Source organism: Pelmatolapia mariae, linkage group LG17 (assembly GCF_036321145.2).
Source record: "Pelmatolapia mariae isolate MD_Pm_ZW linkage group LG17, Pm_UMD_F_2, whole genome shotgun sequence".
In the NCBI taxonomy this organism is placed as follows: Eukaryota; Metazoa; Chordata; class Actinopteri; order Cichliformes; family Cichlidae; genus Pelmatolapia; species Pelmatolapia mariae.
This window is the reverse complement of record NC_086242.1, coordinates 22395340-22417617: the sequence shown is the minus strand read 5'-3', so window position 1 is coordinate 22417617 and position 22278 is coordinate 22395340. Positions and strand designations below refer to the sequence as shown.

The window sequence follows — 22278 nt, the reverse complement described above, 5'->3', positions numbered from 1 at the left end:
AATTAAAAATTGTGAATATATTTTAAATGCTATAAAAAATGTAGTTTAAGAATAATTCTGAAACAATAAGTTATGCACAGTAATGCTATTGTAACTACTACTATTAATACTAACAAGAAGAATAATTTATACGTTCATATTTTTATCGTTGTATGTAAACTATGTCTGAGTTAAAAGTTGTAATTTCTTGTTTTTACGTGACGGTGTTATGACGTTGAACTCCGGGCTTCGTTGTAATGTTTCGTCACGACTGCGGGGGGCAGTGAGGAGCCGTGTGGCCTGAGGACAGCCAGGATTTAGAGCGCAGAAGAAGAAATCTGTGTTCCATGTGAGCTGGTCAGCATGGCGCCTCCGGGAGGAATAAACAAACCGAAAACTGTAAGAAATCCTGTTTTTCCTTCTGTTAGTCGGTTGGAGCCGAGGGCACATTCAGGAAACAATAACAACAACAATAATGAGTCAGACAGAGGAGTGTTCGTCAGGTCATGAGATGTTAAAGTTTTGTTCACAGCCCACTACAGTTATAATAATGGATCAGTCCTTTGAGACAGTTTCCTCTCCAGTATTGTCAGGTACGAGAAGTCGAATATAGCCTTAAAAACATTTTAAGGAATTGCTTTAAATGTGTTGGTGAAAATGTGCAGTCCCTTTGTTAGTGGAGCGCATTGTAACTTCAGGAAACTGGGACACCCTGTGGACGGCAAGTAAACTGCATCGATCGAAACGTCAGGAGACAAACAACAGCTACAGCTCTAAGAAGAATAGATTATACAATAACCAGAACCAGCAAAGGTGCTCTTAAAGTATTATTTTTATGGCTGTTTATTTCTAACATGGCAGATGCACAGCTGCGGGTTTTAAACTTTGAAGTAATCATTAGTATGTTCAGGTCTCTCTTCCACAGCCTGGTGGAGAAATCCTTTTAAGCCATCAATGGACAGTTACGTTTTCCAAGCGGGTCACGTGGGAAACCGTGACTGTTGTGGAGCTAAACTCAGTTCTGCTCAATGGTACTTTTATCTCTTTATAAACTGACGCTGGTGTTACAATCAGTCTGTGAAGACAGGAAACGGATGCAGTAAAAAAAAAACATGTTAAGATTATTTAAGCTAAACTGCCAGAAAAGTGAGCCCTGCCACAGGCTGGCAACTATTCCAGGTGTACCTCACCTCTCACCCTATGGTAGCTGTGATTGGCTCCAGCCCCCCTTCCAACCCCACGACCTGGAATTAGATAAGTGCTGTTGTTACTGTGTGGTAGTTTGATTACTTCATCTGCAGTTTGCAGTTCTCGCACTGAAGAAAAAGAACTGATCATCTGTTTAAGGCTTCACATGCATGTTACTTGAGAATTGTCTGCCATATTAAATGTGATAAAACCACAAATGACTTGTGGAAAACTCACTCTACTGTGGCAACCATGTCCAGTGTCTATGATCAAGATCAGCAGTCCCCATTTACAGGAACATGGAAACTTTTTAAAACTCTGTTGGTTTCCAGTGTAGCTGCTAACACTTTAAACCTAACTTTGTGGTTTCAGTTTAAATCGGCTGCAAGACACACACTGATTTATTTACCATCTGCTTCAAGTGTGATTACATTACATGCATCAATAACAAACTGTGGCTGTGTCTTGATTACAGTCGGTTATGTACATCAGAATCAGAATACTTTATTGATCCCTAGGGGAAATTATTTTTTTGTTACAGTGCTCCATAATAAGCAGACATTAACAAGACAGACAATACACTAACTAAGAATAGTACAATATATACAGGCATATATATACATAAGTCGTTTATTAATAAATAGCTAAAAAGAAAAAAGAAATGTGTGTGTTAAGTGGATATGTTATACAGGGAGATGGCCACAGGCAGGAATGATTTCCTGTGTCGTTCAGTGGTGCTTTTCGGTACTCTCAGACTCTCACTGAACGCGCTCCTGTGACTGGCCAGCATGTCATGGAGTGGGTGGGAGGTGTTATCCAACATTGCCTTTATCTTGGACAACATCCGCCTCTCCGACACCACCTTGAGGGAGTCCAGCTCCATCCCCACAACACTACTGGCCTTACGGATCAGTTTATCGAGTCTGTTGGCATCTGCGACCCTCAGCCTGCTCCCCCAGCATGCAACAGCATAGAGGATCGCACTGGCCACAACAGACTCATAGAAAATCCTCAGCATTTTCTGACAGATGTTGAAGGACCTCAGTCGCCTCAAAAAATAGAGACGACTCTGGCCCTTTCTGTAAAGTGCTGTGGTGTTTTTAGCCCAGTTCAGTTTATTGTCAATGTGGACTCCAAGTAGGGGTGGGCGATATAAACGATAGAAACGATAGATTTGGCCAACGATAGCGATTTTGACTATATCGCTCTATCGCGATAGCGCATGTTGATGATGTCATCAAGCTGGGCCTGTTTTGGTAGAAAGTATCACAGCGGCTACAACCATTATCATCAGTAAATTATGTTCTCCTGACTGAAGTTTGGCCCGTGTATAGCATCATGCTATGCGATTGCATGTGTCCCTAACCACCAGAATCCCTCACGTTAACTTTTATTGAGTGGAAAAAAAGTTGCCGTTCATCCTCCAGCTTCACTGTGCTAATGTTATGCTAACATAGCTGTGTCGCTAGCAATCGCGTAGCACAACATTATATACCAGGTAGTCTAACTTCGGTAACCCTGCAAACGCCACTGCTGTTTAGTTTTCTGTCTTCATTTATGTTGGGAGTGGTAGCAGAGCTGTACGTTTTAATTAGTTTCAAAAATCTCTCAGTCAGAACATGGTATGAAATGTTTAGGTATAAACTAGCGAACTAACTTCCTGTTAACTTCTAACTCCGTTAAATTTAATAAATTCTGTTTTCACGGATGCATGGATGTTAAACTTAATTGTTTCACCCGATAAAGCAGCAACGCTGATGATTTAATTAAGGATGAAAGAATTTAGACTGTTTTTAACTCTCAGTGTTCGTTTGACTTTGGGACCTGAAGGGGACGGAGTTTTGGACCCAGATTACTCCTCACTACGGCAGCCGTAATGCTCTGACAATCCATCAAGCAGTCCATCAGCAGGCTTACCAAAGTTGTACTAAAACATTTTTTAACAGATTTCTACACGCCAAAATCGGTTCAAGGTCAGTAAGCACAACCAGAATTCATACATAAGGCACACTCTAGATTTTTGAGAAAATTAAAGGATTTTAAGTGTGCCTTATAGTGTGGAAAATACGTTATACAGAAGAAAAGAATATATCGTGATATATATCGTTATCGCACATGCTTCAAATTATATCGCGATATGAATTTTAGGCCATATCGCCCAGCCCTAACTCCAAGGTATTTATAGTCCTCCACAATGTCAACACTGACCCCCTGGATTGAAACAGGGGTCAAGTGTTTCCTGGTCTTCCTGAAGTCCACTATTAATTCCTTGGTCTTTGCCACGTTGAGCTGCAGATGATTCTGCTCACACCACGTGACAAAGGAGTCGACCACAGCCCGGTACTCCGTCTCATCATCCCTGCTGATGTATCCAACCACCGCAGAGTCATCAGAAAACTTCTGAAGATGGCAGGTCTCTGTGCAGTGGCTGAAGTCTGTGGTGTAGAGGGTGAAGAGGAAGGGGGAGAGGACAGTCCCCTGTGGTGCCCCTGTGTTGCTGATCACCTTGTCAGACACACACTGTGGGAGATGTACATATTGTGGTCTTCCTGTCAGGTAATCAACAATCCAGGACACCAGAGAAGCATCCACCTGCATCGCTGCTAACTTATCACCCAGCAGGGTCGGCCTGATGGTGTTGAAAGCACTGGAAAAGTCAAAAAACATGACCCTCGCAGTGCTCGCTGGCTGGTCCAGATGGGTGTAGACACTATTGAGCGGATAGATGATGGCGTCCTCTGTTCCGAGACGAGGCTGATAGGCAAATTGAAGGGGATCCAGATGTGGTCTGACAATGGGTCACAGCTGGTCCAGGATGAGTCTTTCCAGGGTCTTCATGATGTGGGAGGTCAGTGCCACGGGCCTGTAATCCTGGGGGCCACTGGGACGTGGCGTCTTTGGAATAGGGACGAGGCATGATGTCTTCCACATCACTGGGACCCTCTGCAGACTCAAACTCAGCATAAACAGTTTATGAAAGACTCCACACAGCTGGGGGGCACAGGCCTTGAGGACGCGGGGACTCACTCCATCTGGTCCAGCAGACTTGCCTGAGTGAAGTCTCCTCATTTGCATCTCAACCTGGTATAGGGCTTTGGAGTTGACGTCACGCCGCAGTGCATTGTGGGATCGCGGCGCCATGTCAGAAGGCCACAAATCAAAACAAACACACTGTGTTGGAAGCAGGACTGCCAGAACCACGTTTAAAATCAACGCAAAAGACAAAGGGCTGTATCGCGACCGACTGCGCCCAGACGCCAAGAAACGGTACATGGAAAAAATTGCGTGCATCGGTAATGTGGACCCGTATGAAAAAAGGCAGTGGAGCGGAAACCCAGACAGCCTACCGCCGTTGTCCTATCCCGATATCATCGCGTACCTTGTCTGTGGAGTCAGCGCATACACGGCGAATCATTTTCGGAATTATAAATTCCTAGAGGCGCACATCTAATTCACAAACGGTTGGGTACAAGATTTGGCCGTTTTTAAGCCTCCACGTTGTGAGTACGTTGACCATATGACCAAGATACAGCCAGAGGTTGCCAGCTGTGCGTTGCCATGTAAATAGTTTGCATTTCATGTGTATGTACTTGCTAAGTACATGTCAACAGATCTTGAATAAAAAAAATAAACATACTTTTCTTTTCTGTTTCATATTTCATATGCTGGTTTGCCTGCAATAATGCCAAATAATACGCTACTCCGTCAACATGATCTGGTTCTGCAGCATCACACATTAGGATGTTTTATCTAATTATCTATGACCTCAGCGCATTCAAAATAACACTAAAAGCTTATTAAGAGAGATATGAATTTATTTAGAACTCACCGGAAAGAAAATGCCGCGAGCAAACCAACAAAAAATTGGGGATGGCAGAGAACTCGATATCCGCTCGTCTGACTGCTGCAATCCAAGCCTGACGTCTTCGTTTAGTAATATCGGATAAATGAGATCCCTCCCGTTGCCTCCAGGAGGGGAAACGATGAAAAGAGAGCCAGTTTTCCAGCTTCTTGCCTTCCTTATCGTGTGATCTAACGTTGCAACACAGCACGTACGAACCATAGCTGACGCTTCCGTGTGCTTTCCTTGGCCTACTGTCATGGCGGGAGGGGGCGTGGCCCCGCTCCCGTGACATCACGCTCCAAAGCCCTATTGAGTGAAGGTGATGGGTGGGGGAGGGGTGTCAGGAATCTCACAGGAGGCGACAGTGCTATGGGAAGAGAGAGGCTGGCACAGTGGTGTGGCTCTGGGTTCCAGGCTGACCACAGGTGAGGTTGTGGGGGTGTGAGCAGACACTGTGGTGTCGAATCTATTGAAAAACAGATTCAACTCGTTTGCTCTGTTTTCACCTCCCTCAGCTCCCCTGCTGTTGGTTGGCCTGAATCCAGTGATGGTCTTCATGCCCCTCCACACCTCTCTCATGCTGTTCTGCTGGAGTTTCCACTCCAGCTTCCTCCTGTAATTGTCCTTAGCCTCTCTGATCTTGTCCTTTAGTAACACCTGGACCTTCCTCACCTCCTCTTTATTGCCCCCTCTGAAAGCCCTCTTCTTGTTGTTGAGGAGGGCTTTGATGTCCTTAGTCACCCACGGCTTGTTATTTGGGTAACAATGAACAGTCTGAGCTGGAACAATAGAGTCGGTGCAGAAAGTTATGTAGTCTGTAATACACTCAGTTAGCCCATTAATGTCCTCAGCGTGAGGCTCACAGAGTGTCTCCCAGTTGGTCACCTCGAAACAGTCCTGTAGTTCCGCTAAGGCCTCCTCTGACCACCTCCTAACGCTTCTCGTGGTCACAGGTTCCCTCCTCACAATTGGCACATAGCGGGGGGTGAGGTGAATCAGGTTATGATCTGACCTACCAAGTGGGGGGAGGGAGGAGGAGCTGTATGCATCCTTGACATTAGCATACAGTAGGTCTAGAATTTTTTCTCCCCTGGTCGGACAGTCCACGTATTGTCTGAATGTTGGAAGTGTATTGTCCAGTGATACATGGTTGAAGTCACCCGAGATCACAATAAAGGCACTCGGGTGCTGAGTCTGTAACTGGGCTATGGCAGAGTGAATAGTGTCACATGCAGCTGTGGGGTTAGCAGAGGGAGGAACATAAACAGCCACCAAGATGACATCAAGCCACAAGATACATCACTCTCTGCTGCAGATGTTTCATAAACACAGCCTGTTGGGTTGTGTCTCTGTAGCTTTTCTTGTGTGATAAAGTGTCACTGAAGTAGACGGAGCTCAGTGAAAAGAAACACTTATTACCATATTAATGTTGATCTCACATGTCCTCTGAATCTCAACTCCAACTTTCAGAACAAAATATCCCACAGAGCATTTTTCGCCCAGTTCTCATCTACCCCTGATTTAGATTCTAACCGTCTGTTTCAGATCTGCATTGTCTCTGAGTTTAAGTTGTTTGTGTCAGCTAATTCAAAGAAAGCCTGGATATGTTTCAGCTGTTGTTTGTTCCTTCATATCTGATGAGGAGCTCTAAACACTCAAGTGTTTCTGCCTTCCTTGAATGTGTCATGGTTCTCTTGCAGGAGTTGGGGAAGAAGCTTTTCAAGCGCCGGCGAGTTCTGAGCCGCGAGAAGAGGAAGCGGCATCAGATCGTGGGAGCTGTGGTGGATGAAGGTCTCATCACCATCCATCACCTGAAGAAGAGAAGGTGAGTGTCAGCTGACCCCCCTCCTTCCTCCACCTTCTCATGGCCGCAGCACGTTGTGACATTTTCTGTCCCACCAGGACGAGTCCAAGAGCCAACATCACGCTGTCGGGGAAGAAGAAGAGGAAGCTGATCAAACAGCTGCGACACCAGCAGAAGGAGAAGGCCTCTATGGAAGGTAAAGAGTGCCAAACCTTCTGACTGACTCTCTCCTTAAGTGTTTTCAGCTTCTCCGGGGTACTTCAGTCGGTGTTGGTTTGCGGCTCTGGTTTCCAGACCTGTGTGGTCCTCTAAGCTTTAGACCTGAACATATGAAGGACCAGTTGGGATTGCTCCATTTATTACTTTATGTTAATTAATCTTATTTTGAAGAGCCAAACATGCCTGAAAATTTACATACGCTCTAGGTGTTTGTGGAAAAATTGGAAAAATGTAACATCTCCAGAACAAAAACTCTCATGCAGTCATAAGATAACCCCAACAAGACGTAAAGCATTTTAAAATTGGGATGCATTGTTTTTATTATTTCCAGCCTTTGTAATTTAACTCTTCTTGGAAAACTGCAGACTGTGACAATGCAAAATTATGACAGTTTTGACTTTTCATTGAAACTCAAATGCACATTGTTCAGTCTGCCTCAAAGGCTTAAAGACATCCACATGGCAACATTTAATGCTAGTCATAGCACCACCTAATGGCAGCAAGACATCAGTTTTAGCTGATTGATATAACATTATCACTGTGTGTTCTACACATTACATACTGACACATGACAGATGATTAGACGGTGAAGGGTTTGTTTTTTTAAAAAAACCACATAGTGGACACAGGAAATGACGTGTTTGTCCATCAGCCAATTAGATTCCACAAGTTCTGCATCAAAGTGGACTGATCATCAGTTGCACTGATGGGAGGGAAAACACATTTGCATGTTGGATTTTGTGTTGTTTTTCAGCTTCTGGTGTTTTATTGATACTTTTTTATGACACAAAAATAAAATTGCTCATCATTTGACTCTCTGTAGTGGGATCAACAGCAGCACCACAGAAGAAGCACGACACCTCATCAGCTCAGACCAAGAAGAAGAACAAGAAGGCGTCCGGATGCCAGGACGATGTAGAGATGGTGGATGTTGAATGAAGACATGTCTGCATTATGAGTCCCTGCTCAGACGTCCAGGCCGGCGCCTCAACTTTGAGACTTATGGACAATCAGGACGTCGGTCCTGTAGTTTGTTTCTGCAGAAGAAAAAACTACAACAGTTGACATGGAAGCCCCTTTCTGCCAAAAATGCAGAAAAAAAGATGTTTCCCCTTAAATATTAATTGAGCTGCTTTTATTTTGGTTGTAAATAAATCTGAATTTGTTTGAGGCTCACGCTGTTTGATTTTTATTTCATTTTTTGCAGATTTTTAACCAAAACAGCTTTAATCGATTATTTTAAAAAACCCTGAGGTTATTCTAAGTTACATTAGTATGTTAGTGAAAAGACCAAATGTCTTTCTATGATGTAAAAGTTTTGTGAGAATTAAAAATGTAACTTCACTGGCAAAAATGTGAAGAAATCTGAAATTGTTTTAAATTTACTGTCTGAAGATATTTTTGTAATTTTTGACTAACCAAAGGCATTTTACACTGTTTCGTTTTGTTGTTTGGCAGAAATGGGTTTCAATATGTGATTGGGTTTTTATTTTATATCTCTGTTAGTGTCGCAGCACCTGCAGAGTTTGAGGGCAACATTTGGACCCGTGGTTGTTACAGCATTCATCTTGTAAGCTTGTTTAATTAAATGGGTCATGAGCTTTGACCTTTAACCTTCTGTTTCACCTAGTTCATTAAAATTTTATACATCATCAGAAGTTTCTATTCATAATTTAGATTATATAATAATTCTGATTTTTTTTTTAACCTTCTTTGGTTGTTGATTCATAAATATTTTACTTATTATTTTCCTGACACAGTTTGGTAAACATTTGTGCTTGATGGGAACACGCTGGTTCAAATGTAAAATACACATTAAAACTGTAATTTTGGCTTTTCAGCAGTTTATGTTGAAAGAAAATTTTGTTACAGTTTAACATAAACTGTTCACTTCTGACACGTTATTCAAATAAGGACCTGATAAATCCTTATTTAATTTTTGCTGACTTCAGTTGGGGAGTCACTGTAAGTGTAATATATGAAGTTGAGATATAGATATGTGTATAATTTTCCTTTTGTTTATTTTTTGATTACAGATTTTCACCAACTCCTAATTTTATTTTTAGTTTCATTCATTTGCAAAAAAATGACATTTTATTGGGAAATAAAATCATAGGGTTCCATGCATAAAAGTATTTTGCATTTGTTTTGTTTTGGGGGGATTTTTTTTAATGTATGTCACCATTTGTGTTTTCTTACATACTTTGATGAGCTTCCATATGTCAAGTCATGCTTTATTACATTTTTATAGGTGGTTAATTTGGGTTTATTTTAAGAAATATGTTCTCTTATGATTTTTATGAACTGTGTATAAAAATATATATAATTAAATGTTTTCAGAATTAATGAGCTTCCATAGTTCTGATATACTTTATTTATTTATTGGAGAGTTGTTTATAAACGTTTTGACTTTTTAGTAAGTCCAAACATTTAGTCCAGTTAATTCTAGATGTTTGTGTTCATCATTGCGATTCAATTATTATCAAAGGGCTTTAATGGGTTTCCAAACTTATTAAAAATTAAATAATATTGTTTTAAATATTAATAGGTCTCCATATTCTTTAGATAGATAGATAGATAGATAGATAAAATGTTTTCAGAAAGCTCCAGGGAGTTCTCATTATTTATTTGTTTTTATTTTTTACTTATAGGGTTGCATTGCGCTTCCATTTAAGTCCATTGATCCATCCATTGCGTACCAGACCCCATAACAGCTGTAACTGGCACTAGTCTCCAAGACCAGGTATTTTTTTTCTTTTATCTATTTTTTGTATTTCTGATCTTAAATGCGCTTCCATACTTTTGATAAATTAGGTTCAGTTTTGTTTTACTTTTTCATTTTATTTGAAGGGTTTAAATAAGCGTACGTTATCTATTTTTATTTATTATTTATACATCCCATTATTTGTATTTTTTCAGGGGGCTATATTGGGCTTCCGTATGTTTCAAAATTTGTTGTCCAGATTTTGACTTACTGTAATTGTTTTATGTATTATTTAAGCTCTAATGTCTTTATGGGCTTCCATACATGCAGTCGAATTTAGACCTATGTTGTTTTTGTAATGTTTTAGAGGCGTTAATGGTCTTCCATACGTGTTGGAGGCTTTATAAACTATTGATCCGCTTCACGCTGGCGTCCTTTCTCTCAGATGTTTTGTTCATGATCAGATTTAATTATTGATGAGGCTCCGTATGGAGCTCTTATATAAACTGTGTCTTTATTGAAACATCTGAAGCTCTTTGTTTCCCGTTTCTCCGGCTGTTTCTCTGATATTTTTCGGGCTTTTTGGAGGAACATCAGACGGTAGTGAGCCTCAGATTGGGGATGCAGGCTCCTTCCCTCCCCCTACCAGAGGACAAAGACTAAAATGGGTCAGACTCAGGAGACAAGCAGCAGATCCTCCGCACCAGCCATCATGTAACGTCCTCCATCCTCTGCAGGCGGAGAACAGCCGGGTTCGTTATTAAGACAACAGAAACGCGTCCTCTGCCTTCTTTTTGTTTGAGCATCATGTCCTGTCGGGACGGCTGAGGCTTCTTACTGGAACCAAAGCTGGTTTGAACAAACACCGACTCATCACATCGCACTGACCGCCGGAGGGACGATGGAGGCGGCGCCGAGGTAATCTGTGTCCCCGCTGACCGCTCAGGTAACAAAACGCATTTCGGCCGCTTCGTGTCTCAATTAGGCTCCATTACCGCACCAGTAAAACCAGTACAGGGCAGGTTTGAAGGGCAGGTGCTGTGTGCAGCAACACATTAGCTTCGTGCTAAGACTCCAGCTTATAGATGCGGTCATGTGTGCAGCGCATTTCATTTATTACACACTTTATTACAGATGATTTTTGGCCTTGAGCTCAGGCTCAGCCCGGGCAGGTGCTCTCAAGTTCTTATTATCCAAAAGGAGCTGAGAGAACAACAGCTGCAGTTCTTCTGACGTCCAGCAGGGGCTCCACAGAGTCAGTCCCCATAGACTCCCATGTTATAAATTGACGTTTATTTCCTCTCTTCATAACAGCTGGGATATCTGTGTGACGTCATCCTGTGTTCTGCTGTTGATGTGATGTATGGATGGAGTCAGTGCCTCAATCATAGAGTTTATATAAAAGATGGAATAGCTGCTGGAGCTTGAGCTTTTTCACTGTCGCAGTTTTTGGCTCATGGGCTAATGACTTGTGATTGGCAAGTCTGATTCTAATAACAGGCAAAATTTACAAAAAGATCTTTGAGTTTTATTTAGTTAAACTTGAAACTATAGTCTGAAATCAGAAAAGTATCACAGAAGTCACAGTTTTGGCTTTTTATACTGTTAATAAGGTTCAGGTTTTAGATCTCTATAATTGAACTTTTTTATTTATTCATTTTTCAGGTAGTAAGTAAGTAAGTAAAGTTTATTTATTAAGCGCTTTTCATAGACAGGTAGTCACAAAGCGCTGCACACAGAGATTAAAATAAACAGTACGATAAATAGCAAAATGCACAATATACACAATATAGAGTTTAAATGTAAATTTAAAAAATATATAAAAATGTAAAAAGCATTGGTCAACAGAAAGCTTGTTTCAACATTTAGCCATGCAGGTAATTTACGCTTAGCCCTGAACTCACTTATTTAAACTCTGTTGAAGTTTAATGTCAGACTAAAGTTTATTACAGTGAACTAAGACTAAGAAGACATTAGTTAAAAATTAAAACTACTTCTTCTCCTTTCACTTTTTTTAATGAACGTGCCTGAACAGCCCCTGAGTTGTCATGTTGTCAGAGTCATGAAACCGGCTCTGTGAGGTTATTACATCACTATTCTGCTTTTACATCAATGATGCATTTTGTTAAGCTCTGTGCTAGTTTTAGTTGATGAGGCTTATTACAGCCTTATTGTACACTATAAACATAGTGAGTTATTTTCCTGATTTAGTGGTAAGATAACGCGACAGGTTGTGAAATTGTTGTTGATTTCTTTAGGCTTTTATGTGGACATAATAGTATGTGAGGAGGCTGTATATGACATGGAAGAATACACCCTGTGACATTCTTATGTTTTTAATTAACTTTGTTGCAGATTTTACGAAATTAAAGACTAAATAAAAAAACAAATAAAATAAAGATTAAACTCACCTCTAACTCTGGTTTGTTAGAATTTCTCTTTCTAAAAAAAAAAACCCTAATAAAATGATCACCATGACAGTCCTCCCAGATGTTACAGGAAAGGTTCATCCAAGCACCCATTAAAACGAGGACTAGCGAGATTATATACCACGTTCTGATGTGGATTTCTAAAAAGATGAAATCATATTTGGGGTTAGTGAAGTCGAGTTAGTTGACATATAATGATGTGATGCCTGGTGGCTACTTACAGACTCATGGTTAAGCTAATATAACACATTAGCACAGGGAAGATGGAGAATGAGGGTTAAACTGCTGTGAGTAAAAGTTCATGTTGAGGGTTCCTGTTGGGTAGAGGACGATGCTGACATAAAAACAGGGTCATCACGTCGTCGTGAATAAGGAGCACTAATCTATCTGATAGTGGCTCAGATAGCAGCAGCTGTAAAGCTGATAGGAGAGCAGCCGTAGCAGAAAAACAGGCTAAAGTCCTGCTCTGTGGACTGTGGACCCACAGAGCTGCTGAGCATCTAAAGGAGGACTGTTCACACGGTGAGTTTCTGCTCTTAATTATTAAATACTCAAAACTCTTTAGACAAACTAACGTGTTAAGTAGGCTGTACATGGAAACAAGGTCCTCTTCATCTTCTGTACTTGTGCAATGGGAGCTGGATTTATTCCACCAAATCCAAACGATGATCTTTCAACTATATTTAAATTTTTGAGGACGTGGATGAGATCACAGTAAAGCAAATGTGGTAAAAAAGATGAGTGTAAATTTTGCTTATGTAGCCAAAAACACTGCGTTTTTAATGTGCTTAGCAGACACACCACAGAGAAGCATCCCAGCAGCAGCCTAAAGTCACACCAGGTGTACTTTTTAATAGGCTCTGCATCAGGCTGCACGGAGCAGAAGTGGGCAGGAAGTGACAAACAGGAATTACAAAGTGGATTTGATGTGTTTTAGAAATAACGCCTCAGGATGCTACAGGAAAAGTGCACACAGTATCATACTGTATAGAGTCTAATTCTAAACCTCCTCACCTGTGATGATCTTTCACATGAACATCAAGGCAGTTTGAAACAGAGGTTGAGGTTGGAGTGCACAGTGTAAGTGGTAATGGACGTGTTCTCAGAATCTTTTGATTACACCCTCCGTGAGTAAACGCGATAATCAGGATATAGAACACTTTGTAATGTGAGGTTAACGTTTACCTCACCACAGATAACACCTGAGCTAATAAGAGCTGTAAGGAGTAATATGTAATCACAGTCCTCTTCTCTACCATCTTAGCAGTATAGAAAAACTTAAATATGGTGAAATCCACCTTTAAGGGGCTTCTGATGTCCTCATCAGTCTAATCAGGGGCTCTCTAAGTTTTGATGACTTCATCGATTCGTAGATCCTTTGATTCTCTTGTGCAATATTATTTTAAAAAGTGCTGCTAACATTTTTAGTGCTATGCAGCTGACACCCAGCTGTATTTAACTATGAAACAAATCAACTAGTTAAATTACAGGCATGACTTAAAGGCCTGGATGACAAAACTGAGGTTATGGTACTCGACTCTATCTTGGAAAAATGGTGTCTAACTAGATGTTAGACACCATAGCTTTTATTGCAGTAAAACAATGGCGAAAAGACAGGAAAGCTACGACAACTACAAGACATGCAGCAAAAAGCCTTGGGGCACATTTAAACCCAGGTCTTTGCATTAGCCCCACAGGACATGGATCACCTGCTCTACCCAGTGAGCTAAACCATCGCTCACACTGGTCTGGTTAAACATTAACTGTAGATGAATGTGACATACAGTATTGGATGCAGGATGCACTTTAAAACCACTCAGTGGAGATGGATCGGTTATACCCTTAAAGAATGTGATGTGGTGCGACAGGTGCATTATGTATTTGACCTGTTCTGTAAGCATCCACCTTTGAAATACACAGCTGAATGAACCTGAGCTACAACCATGTGGTGACTTGATATAGCCTCATGAACATGTGCCATTGCTGGAACAGGAAATATATATGCAGGATGTCAGGTGAAGCAGAATGGGCCCTCTTTAAGGATCTATGTCAGATTTTCAGTCACAACAATTTATGTAAAAGATTTTTGCACTTCTGTCTGTAAGCGTCAACCACCGGAGTGGAAAAATGAAACACTGAAAGCACGATTCCTCTAATGTTTAGCTCAGGCCCCAACAGTGCGTCAATCCCCAAAGACTCTCATATTAAATGTACAGCCTGCTGTGGTCTCTGTAGGTTTAAAGTTTCCATTATTAGAGGCGTGGCCTCTTTTCCTTTTCCTTAATTTTGATGCAGCGCTGGAATATCTTTAGATTAGCGGTCTGAATGCTTCTTCCACCACATTTTTCTCTCTGATTCAAACATCTTTCTGACCTCGTTCAGTAGGAATCTAAAAAAAGAAGCTGCCCCGCCACCTCCTTCAGGAACAGCTTCCATTTTTAGGTTTCTATTTTCTCTCCACAGATCTAATTTTGCTCTCTTTGTGGTCCAAGACAGATCTGGGACTCTGAGACATCCTGACAAGGGTTTGAAGTCTCAGACAAAGTCCAAGAAAGACTTAATAAGATGTACTAAAAGGTTTGACTTAAAACAATGGTTCCAAAAAAATCCACCTGACGTTTCCTGCCCTTTTTTCTCGTTCAGAGTGTCATCTTGCCTCTGTTGTTCTGAGTGTTTGCTGTGATACACTTAAAGTGATGATATCATTGATTAAACTTTAATAACAGTGTGTTTGTTCTCTGCAGTTCATCTCTGTGGATTTCTGCTGTCCTGCTCTGCACACTGAGGCCTTTCTGATCTGAGTACGCCCACTGCAGCCATGACCCCTCCCACCTCTGGACGACCCTCGGGGACGCTCATGCTGTTCGTTTACGCTGCCTTCACGCTCATAGTGATGATATCACTTCCCGTGTCAGCACTGGAACCGGAGACGTGTTTCTCCAGGCAGCACCAGAGCGCCATAGTCGACGTCAGGCTGGCGCTAAACAGACCGACAACAGCCATGGATGCCCGGGTGGTCCACTCTGAGCGGGATTGCGTCCTCGCCTGCTGCTCAGAGGAAGTCAAACCAGGTGAGCAGAGTGAATGGGGAACATGGGGGTCAAAGGTTATGGTTTTTTAAAGATATGTTTAAAAAAACTGTGTCTGAACCATGAAGCATGTAGCTAAAGTAAAAGCACTCATTAGTCTATCCATAATATTATTGGATAATACTAATCCAGTTAAAGCTTTAAAATAAATGGTATGGAGTATAAAGTAATATACTGGCATCTAAAGTCTGGTAGAAGTGGAAGCAGCATAAAATAGAAATACTGTACTTCAGTAAGAAGTACAGTTTTAAAAAGTATTACTTAAGGAAATGTACAAAAGGTTACATTCCAATTTTGACACTACTCCAAGCCAGCGGCATCTGTGGGGACCAATTATAAATCAGGGTGGGCTGGTGCCACCCTATGCTCATTCCATCCATTTACACCCCTGCAAAATCATCACCAGGATCTATAGAAACAACAGCAATGACTGTATGTCCAAGATACCTTTGTATAGTGCTGAGGAAAGCCTGAGAACTGAGGTCTCGCTGCCCCTGGTGGTGAAAGTTTTAGGTAAATTGTGCAGATTGTAAATTTAAAAATTTACCTTCAAAACCAGACAGAAGAAAAATCAAAGCTTCATTAAAGGGGAGCTGCTCTTCTTGTTTCATCATGTATACCTAATTCAGTCAGAGAAAGTATAACCCAGGTTACTGGCTTTGACGGCCACATGTCACCATCTAAAGACTACATCTGGTTTTTGGTCAGTGGTTTGTTTTTTTTTTCTGTAACCATCGCTACTGTGGGATATATCACAGTTTCTCTATGGTAGGCTCATCAGTCTCAAAGATCACAGCAGACACTATAAGCCAAAAACTGTGACTCAAAAAAGTGAAAGGAAAAAACTAACTTTGTGTTTCTGAAGGTGCTAAATGCAACATGGTGGTTTTCAATGGGAACAAACACGCTGGTGATGAGAACTGCTTCCTGTTCCACTGTCAGATGGAGCAGGACTGTCCTTTAACGAAGGCTCAGGAGGGCATCAACACCTATGACATCTACAAAGGTACATCAGATACTCATTGTAAACACAGAAAATGACTTTAATAATGATGATTAAATGCATGATGAACAAAGACATGAGTGACCCAGCTTTGCATACATTCAGCTTCGGATTCTTGAAGATTTTTAATAAGTAAATTTAAGCCAAAACTAGAAGTATTATTGATTAGTTTAGAAAATAGTTTTCATTTTTCACTGTAGGATCTTCACTTCATTATTATTTTTAAAAAAAGAACACAAGCAAAATTAATGATAATGATATTATCTTGATACCTGTGGAAGATCAGTCACGTTCATCAATTACCCTCCCCACACACATTTTTGGCTGTGCTTTCTGTGTGGAGTTTGTATGGGTTTTCTCCAGGTACTCTGGCTTCCTCCCACAGTCCAAAGACATGCAATTAGTGGGGTTAGGTTAATCAGTGATTCTAAATCCGCTCTTTAAGTCATGTTGTAATGAATCCTGCTTCCGGGCCCAAACTACTCTGCGTTTAATAAGGCTGTTGTGTTTTTAACGTTTTAATTAGTGCTGTCAGCATTAATCTCGTTAAAATGACGTTAACGCCATAACCGCATTAACGCAGCAAATCTCTGTTAGCGAGTTAGCACGGATCGCCCCGTGCGTGGGGTTGCACGGCGCTAACACGTTAACGAGCTAAACGTGTTAATGCATTGTCGCCGTGCAGCCCCACACACAGGGCGATCCGCGTTAACTCGCTAACAGAGATTTGCTGCGTTAATGCGGTTATGGCGTTAGAGTCATTTTAACGAGATTAATGCTGACAGCACTAGTTTTAATGCTTTCATCTTGTTCTATCTAATCTCAAAAAGCCCCTAAAAACAGTCAGTGATCACTGTCAGCCTCTCAGTTTTTATTACTGCTATTAATTTTAAAGCACAGTTTTTAAAACCTTGCGATGTAACTACAACCCAGGCAATGCAGCAGTATATCAATTACTAACCTCATATTGTGGATGGATTATCTCAGTTGTTCTCCTGACTGAAGTTTGGTCCATTTACAGCATCCTGCCATGCGATTGCATTTATCCCTAACCATCGGGAACCCTCACGTTACCTTTTATCGAGTGGAAAAAAGTTAGCGTTCGTCCTCCAGCGTCACTGTTTATATTATGCTAACATAGCTGTGTCGCTAGCGATCACCTAGTACATCATTATATACCAGCTAGCCAAGCTTCAGTAACCCAACAAAACGTCCCTGCTGTTTACTTTCCTGTGATAGTAAAGGTGATAACAGAGCTGTACGTCTTAATTTGTTTTCAGAAATCTCTCAGTCGGAACATGGTATATTCTATTTAGATGCTAACTCACTGCTAACTTCTAACTCCATTAATTTTCATAAATTCTATTTTCATGAATGCCTGGATGTTAAACTTAATTGTTACCCCTAGTAGAGCAGCAATGTTGATCATTTTATTACAGATGAAAGAATTTAGACAGAATTAGAATTTAGAATTTTTTCAACTCTCAGTAATGCCGCAGTGATCGTTTGCCTTAGGGACCTGCAGCGTAGTTTGGGCCCAGACATAGCTAATGACGGCAGACTTAAAGACCGGATTGCCTTTAGGTGCAAATGTGATCACGACTGGTTGACTGTCTCTCTGTGTTAGCCCTGTGCATGTCTGGGATCCAGCCCCTCCCCCTGCAACCCTGAACTCGATAAGTGGAAGGGAATGGATGAATAATTAAACTCAAAATACAACTACATAGAGGTCCATAACCATAACATTAGCAAATAATATACAATGTTATCATATATGTGCATTATTGATGTCCTATTTTCAAATATCATAGTTATCATGAATACCTTCACCTGTATATAAAAGAATAATAATTTTAAATATTGATGTGTCAAATTTCCTGTTTCATGAAAGATAATTAACAAGCACCTGAACATTTTAAATGATGGGATATATTTTATTGTCATGGAGTTTTTTCCCCCAGAGAGTTAACGGACAGTATGCTTCTTTCACAGAAAGCATGTAGTTAAGGCCCTAGTGAGATTTGAACTCACGACCCCTGGTTTACAAGACCAGTGCTCTAACCCCTGAGCTATGGAGCCTATATATGGCAGCTTGAGACACACCTGTGATATGTGACATACCACTAAACCCAAACCATTCATGGATGGTTGTTACTAAATTGGATCAAATGTCAGTATAATTTTTTTTCAGCCTTCTAAAACTCACATTTTCTTGTTTGTGTTGAATTTTGGATGATTGTGGATTTTTGCTGCCCCCTGCTGACCAAACAATTCTATACAAATCTTTAAGTTTATGTCTTTGTGTTTTCTTTCCTGCACAGGTTTACTTCATCCAACCACTGTGAGACCTCCCACCACTACCACCACCACAACCAGCACCACACTGGCACCAACTACGCCAACAACTGCACAACCAACAACCCCAAAAAGTATAACAACAACAATGCCACCAACCACTATCACAATGACAACAACCACTACCACAACACAACCGACTACCACTACCTTACCATCAACCACAACCTCAACCCCTACCTCCACCCCCACCCCCACACCTCCACCCATCATCATAATTGCCACAATGGCAGCAGTGACCTCATCATCCACCACTGCAAAAGCATCACCTCTTTCCACCACCTCCATGAAAAAGCCTAACAAAACCACCAAAAAGCAAACTAAAACCTCCAGAAAAGGAAAAATTCATCCTATCAGCATCACCACCACCCAGCCAACTCATACTTCCACCCCCACCACAACCCCTACCCCCACCCCAAACACCACCCCCACCACCTCATTTCCTGTTGTAACAATGAACAAGGAGGCCAAATACAGAACTACTGAAAAACTTCAGCCAAACACTGAAACCACCACGACCACGACTACAACACTTCCAACCACCACAACACCTCCAACCACCACACTTTCAACTACCACAACTACCACAACAACCACAACCACGCCTTCAACCACCACCACTACTATTCCTTCAACTACCACCACAAACCCCCCTCCTCCTCCTTCAACAACCACTCCCACCACTACCACAACAACAACTACAACTACCACCACCACCACTGAGGCGCCCACCACCAGGACAACGCCCGCGGCGACTCTTTTAATTGTCCCCAAAGGTGCTGCTCAGTCTGACCACATCCTCCAGAACTCAAGTGCTGCCAGGGGCAAAGGGATAGCAGCACATGGAGCAATGAAAAGCGGCATGGTGGCATTTGTGGTGCTGGTGCTTGCCATCCTCACAATGGCCCTCGCCATTGGAGGCCGCAAAGCAATGGAGTCCTTCGACAGACGCCACTACACGAGACTGGAACTCAATGATCTGCACTACGAGGTGTGACAAGGAAAATGTTTCAAGGACGGAAGTCCAGAGGGGCAGTGAGATTTATTGAATTTATTCAATTAGTTTAATAGCACAAAGTTACATAATAATGGAGCACCTACATCACCTCCTGAAAGGTTTGTCATACTGTGGAGAACACTGGATTGTGATTGGCCAGAGAGTGCACATAATATTTAGTTTCTTTGCATTTAAAACAGCTGTCACTTTTTGATCTTCTAAAAAATAGCGCACTGCTTTGCTAGCAACATTTTTTTCTGTTGTTTTTAACACCCAAACCACCAATGTTAAGTAAAAGATAGACACAGATACTGATATTACCTGTTGGTTTGTGACCATTGCCATGTTGCTATTTTAAAACTGGATGCAAGCTGAAAGAGAAACCAAGGGGTCCTGTGTGTTCATACTTTAGTAACTTTTTTTCTGAGTAGAGAAATTGTGGCCTCCATGCTGTTTCAGCTAGCACTATCAAAAACTCATGAGTGCCATTTCAATTAACATATGAAAACAAAATTTCCTGCATATGTTTGGGTTTTGAAAGAGATCACCGCTTTTGTTATTCTAAAAAATTGGTCATAAGACCAATTTTGAGGAAAGAAAAACCCTGTAAAAGCTAAGCTAAGCTGGCTTAGCTAGCTGAACTTTATGTTTATAACAATAGTGAACAAACTCCGCCCATTCCAGATTTTCTAACAAACTCACCAGTCACATGATTTTTAAAGTCTTCACTGTTGATTATTTCAGCTTTATTCACCTTAAGTGATCATGTCCATCTTTTATATACAGTCTGTAGGTAAAGTACAAAGATGACAACCTCATTCCATTTCAGACTCCGCCTCCTTAAACTCATCACAGACCAATCATGGACTTCATACCTTAATTTTTCTGTTATTGGTGTTAACAAAAGAAAAAATGGTAGACTTATATTGAAAAGTTCTCACAATGAAGACAAAATATCTCTTAATTTAAAAACTATTCTTAGAATTTATTTGAGGTGTTTTTGTTTTGTGAAAAAAAAATCAAACTTTGAGATATTTTTCTGGCTTTTATTTTTTTAGATTATTTGACTTCTCATGAGACAAATTCCTCAGTTGTTACTCGATCTTTTTAAGTCTTATTAAGTGATAGTGCAACTTTGAAGCAGCCTTCAGACTTTAGGCGGTAACACTGCCCTTCTGTGGCCTCTCAGATCACATGATGAGCTCAGAGTCCTGCTGAGAAGCTCATTGGTCCAAAACTTCAGCTGACGATGGAACAAAGAACAAACAGCAATATTTTTACTCGTAGAAACTCAGGAAGCTTCTGAAGTGGACTGGCGAGAAGAAACTCTATACGAGTGGACTCTGATTCAGATTCTGGCCTTCTTCTGATTTGCCGCGGGGTCGCAGGGCCCTTTGTGTATACACCTGCATGTCTTCTTCCTCCCACACGCTTCAGCCATACGAGCCTGTGATTGCTTCTTAAATCACCTGACCGGTGTAGATGTCAGACTCACTCTCTCACTGTGGTGTTTTTGTATTTTGTATTTCACATGTGGATAAATATTCAAACGATGGATGCAATCCTTTGAAAATCGATGCACTATTGTATCCTGTGTTTTTTTTTAATGATTATGATCTGCTGATTGTTTTTCATAAGTAAGAGGACACTTGCTGCGCACTATTTTCCTATAATGACGTTTGTATTGTACTGGATGTGCAGAAACGAGACTGCTATAGCGTCACTTCACCACCAGGTGGCAGCAGCAGCAGTCCGATAAACTGAAGCTGCACCAATAAGGCGTTTTCACTGATACTGCTCTGATTTTTACTTTGATTGTCTAATTAATAATTACATGGATGGTAATAGTTTGGTCTTGTTTTGTGAAGTGATGCTTTTGCATAAGTTTGAACTTTGATGTTTTGTTCTTGTAAGGATTAAAAAACTGTTGATTTTTGAAAAGTTTCTGAGTCTGCAGATTTATTTTTGCCTGAGTGTGTTTGATTTTAAATAGAACCACTGTGATTTTTTTATCGTCTGGGTGATCCACCAGCAAATAATCAAAATTAATCTTGTAAAGTTGCTCCAAATTAAATAAAATTTCACATTTATCACACCATCACATTTATTACTCTTCTGTATTAACCAAACTGGGAGCAGGTTCATTACAGCAACAAAAATAATCAGCCTGAGTCTGAGAAAAGTTTCCACCTGACCCATCTGTTTTCTAAATCTACAACAACTTAAATATATGTCATGGAGCCATGCATGCTTCTACCTTCATATAATGTGTATTTTCAGAGTAACTTGCTGTCAAAGTTAAGATTTATCTAACTTGTATTATAAGTTTTTGAGTATTTTTACTTCTTTCAGGGCTGAAAAAAACACATTTAATCTCTGTTAAAAACTGCAAACAAACTCCCAAAAGTCTCAGTCTTATGTTAGTGCAGATTTCTCCTAAACTTGAGTTTTTGGTCGATGCTGTTCTTGATCAAGCTTCTTCTCTATCGTGTCCAGCTGAGCTCCATCTTTGGACAAATTCCTGGTGCAGGTTCAACAGTTGGGAATTGTTTGACAATTCCTCAAAATTTCAAGTTTTTATATTTTCACTTTTCCAGATATATTTATGTATGCTGCACAAAAATTATTTTGAAGAAGGTTAAATGTTTTTTTTATGATTTAGTGAAG

At 40.8% G+C, this 22278-nt stretch overlaps 2 protein-coding genes and 1 non-coding gene across 4 annotated transcripts; 2 read left to right on the top strand and 1 right to left on the bottom strand.

Moving 5' to 3' along the window:
• Window positions 1-301: 301 nt before the first annotated feature.
• On the top strand, window positions 302-9337 carry lg17h11orf98 (linkage group 17 C11orf98 homolog). The gene is made up of 4 exons (XM_063460260.1): window positions 302-378; window positions 6712-6836; window positions 6914-7011; window positions 7858-9337. The coding sequence occupies exons 1-4, from the start codon at window positions 343-345 to the stop codon at window positions 7971-7973; spliced, it is 375 nt and encodes a 124-aa protein (XP_063316330.1). The 5' UTR covers window positions 302-342; the 3' UTR covers window positions 7974-9337.
• An 835-nt stretch (window positions 9338-10172) lies between these two features.
• mansc1 (MANSC domain containing 1) lies at window positions 10173-21552 on the top strand. Of its 2 annotated transcripts, none has more exons than XM_063460239.1 (4): window positions 10173-10656; window positions 14912-15238; window positions 16122-16262; window positions 18581-21552. In XM_063460239.1, the coding sequence occupies exons 2-4, from the start codon at window positions 14986-14988 to the stop codon at window positions 19609-19611; spliced, it is 1425 nt and encodes a 474-aa protein (XP_063316309.1). In that variant the 5' UTR covers window positions 10173-10656; window positions 14912-14985; the 3' UTR covers window positions 19612-21552. The 2 variants fall into 2 exon arrangements, with proteins under 2 accessions (XP_063316309.1, XP_063316308.1); XM_063460238.1 differs by having other exon boundaries at window positions 10173-10684.
• trnat-ugu (transfer RNA threonine (anticodon UGU)) lies at window positions 18266-18338 on the bottom strand. Its single transcript has one exon. It is a non-coding gene; the product is annotated as a tRNA-Thr (tRNA).
• Window positions 21553-22278: the final 726 nt, after the last annotated feature.